General features: G+C 39.4%; 1 protein-coding gene across 1 annotated transcript; it reads left to right on the forward strand.

Annotated features, from left to right (window-relative positions):
* Nucleotides 1–279: 279 nt before the first annotated feature.
* On the forward strand, nucleotides 280–2,148 carry LOC149530513 (uncharacterized). Its single transcript, XM_089809970.1, has one exon. The coding sequence runs from the start codon at nucleotides 724–726 to the stop codon at nucleotides 1,768–1,770; it is 1,047 nt and encodes a 348-aa protein (XP_089666096.1). The 5' UTR covers nucleotides 280–723; the 3' UTR covers nucleotides 1,771–2,148.
* The last annotated feature ends 382 nt before the right edge of the window (nucleotides 2,149–2,530 follow it).

Consider the following 2,530-nt stretch of genomic DNA (forward strand, 5'->3'; position numbering starts at 1 on the left):
GAACCCTCGAAGTAATTCTCAATGTGGAGGTATCCTTCTCTCCTAAAAAAGAAGAAGTAAAATTGCCTCAATTAGAAAATTCTAATTACGAATTCGAAACTTGAGGAATTAGAAAACAATGAATTCTATAAAAGGTTGTTGGGCACTAACAACCTATTCTATATCTCGAAGCAAATTCTTTCCATATCCATAGGAGAGTTTTGAGATGAGGCCAAATAACATTGTGAATCGGAATTAGAAAATGACTATTTGACTTGTCAAAGAATTTAAAATTCCAAGCCAAAAATGGCCCCTCTCTTTCTTGACTCGGGTGAGCTGACACAGTGTCGTTAACCACAAGGCCGGTGGCCAACCAGGGGTTTACTATTAGTTGGGCACAAGCTGTCGACAGGCTGGCATACTGCGGATACAACTAAAAATGGAAGCGGGATTTCGTGTAAATCCACCCATTTAGGGCAGGGATTGCATCGATTGCGTCGTCCAATTTATCTCTTCTCCTTAATTCCATTTACAATTTTTATAATCCTCTGAATACAAAACCCTCTTTCTTGAACTTAATAAACCTCATTACTTTCTCAAATTTTCGTGTGCAGAGCTCCCAGTTCGGTATGTGGGTATTATTCCTTCATCAGGTAAGCAACTTGGGCCTTCAATTCTGTATTCAAAAGTTCCATATAGAAGAAGAAATATAGAGCATGCTGCAGAAAACAACTAGCAATATTAATGATCCGGACCAGCTCCCTCCTCCATGTGCTGGGAGTGGCAACAATAACATTAGTTTTCATTTTATGCCTTGGAGGTCTGCTATGTATCCTCTATGTCTTTAACTTCAGGTTCAAGACTCATAAACATCACATATTTGCCCTCAGGGAGTTTAATTCTTTCTGGGTCATTAGGATCACGCTTGTCGTCTTTGCAGTCCTATGGAGCCTTTTGGAGCTCATTAGGTTGCCATTGTTGAAACACAAGGGATGGCCCTTAGCTTCCGTGAGTGTACAATGGCAGGCAAATTTGTGCAAAACCCATTTGTTGTTATCACAGGGGGTTATAGAACCTTGTTTTTATCTGACGGCACTTTGTTTGGTCCACGGACCCTTACAGAATGACCCCTTTGGCCCTAGGAAGAAGGGTAATGGCAGAACCGTTTTCAGTATCATGGTTTGTTGTCTTCCAGTGTTTATTCTGCAGTTGTACATTTTGGTAATTGGTCCTGGCATAACCTTTAAAGGGGGGAAGAGCATGGTCGAAGTATTGCCGAGGTCTTATACTAGGACATACGAGGTGGTGCACCACTCGAAAGAAAACTATGACATGGCCCTATGCACTTATCCTCTCTTGTCTACCATTGTTTTGGGAGCTTTTGGGTTCTTGTACATTTCATACTTTCTGTACGTGTGCTGGAGGATGTTGCTGCTGATTATCAACAAGAGGCTGCAGTGCAGAGTCTATGGTTTAGTTTCTACGGTGGTGCTATTCCTGCCTGTCCAGGTAATGCTGTTGGGCTTGTCTGTTTTGAGAAAGCCTTCGGATGGCATTTTTGAACTGTTTTCCTTCTTGGGTTTTCTCACAATTGTAATGGCAACCACTTTGGGGGAAGGGATTCTCGTTATTAGGCCTATTGCTGATGCTCTTGCAGTCAGGTGGGTATTTAATTCGAACACTCAATTTGACAAAAACAGGGATGGACCACCTTTTGGTTCTGTATCCATTGAGGTATTTTCAGGACCTGTAACGAGAAGGGACAGTGAGGAGTTATTATTGGGGAAATAAGACGGGGTTGAGATTAGATTAGATGTACTTGTAAATGGGCACCTTGTGGTGGCCTAATGATACAAAATATACTAAACCGACATTCTTCTTTTGTGAGGTGAGGGCTTTCGAGTGCAATTTTGTGATTTCTTAATTGGAGTTGCTTTTGTATTTGCCATAGCACCATATTATCTGTACAGTGATGTGTGGAGGCCAGCAAGAGTTGTAGATGCTGTTGAATTGTTTTTGTTAAACAGCATGATTGACAGTAACTGAATGATACAGAGCTATATTGTACTCATATCTGTAAAAAGTTTCCGGGCTATTATCTAGTGGCTAAATTGTAATATTTCATCATTTCCATACAAATATAACGGGCACATTAAACGATCCATATAATGAGGCTTTTGCATTAGTATCTTGTCTGAATAACATTTGGTTTATGTTCTTGTTGATAAACTATTCCAATCTTTTGTGGGTTTCTAAAATTATCTTCCCAGTTGAGTACATGACTGTATGACACAAAGCCTTTTGAATATTGTAGAACTTAGCAGATAGTTATGGTCATTTCCGTTATTATATATTCCTAATTAACTAGTGTTATGTTGAATGGAAAACTTCATATTATATATCTACACTCAATAGGACTCTTGAGAATTATATCTAAGCACGTTAATACAGGCCAGGACTCTTGAGAATTATATCTAAGCACGTTAATACAGGTCAGCATATTTCTTACATATTTTTTGATGTCACAAAGTTATTTCCCAGTTGTTGGTCA

This window comes from Cupressus sempervirens, chromosome 11, assembly GCF_028749045.1.
Source record: "Cupressus sempervirens isolate cs-2001-9-10 chromosome 11, ASM2874904v1, whole genome shotgun sequence".
Taxonomy (NCBI): Eukaryota; Viridiplantae; Streptophyta; class Pinopsida; order Cupressales; family Cupressaceae; genus Cupressus; species Cupressus sempervirens.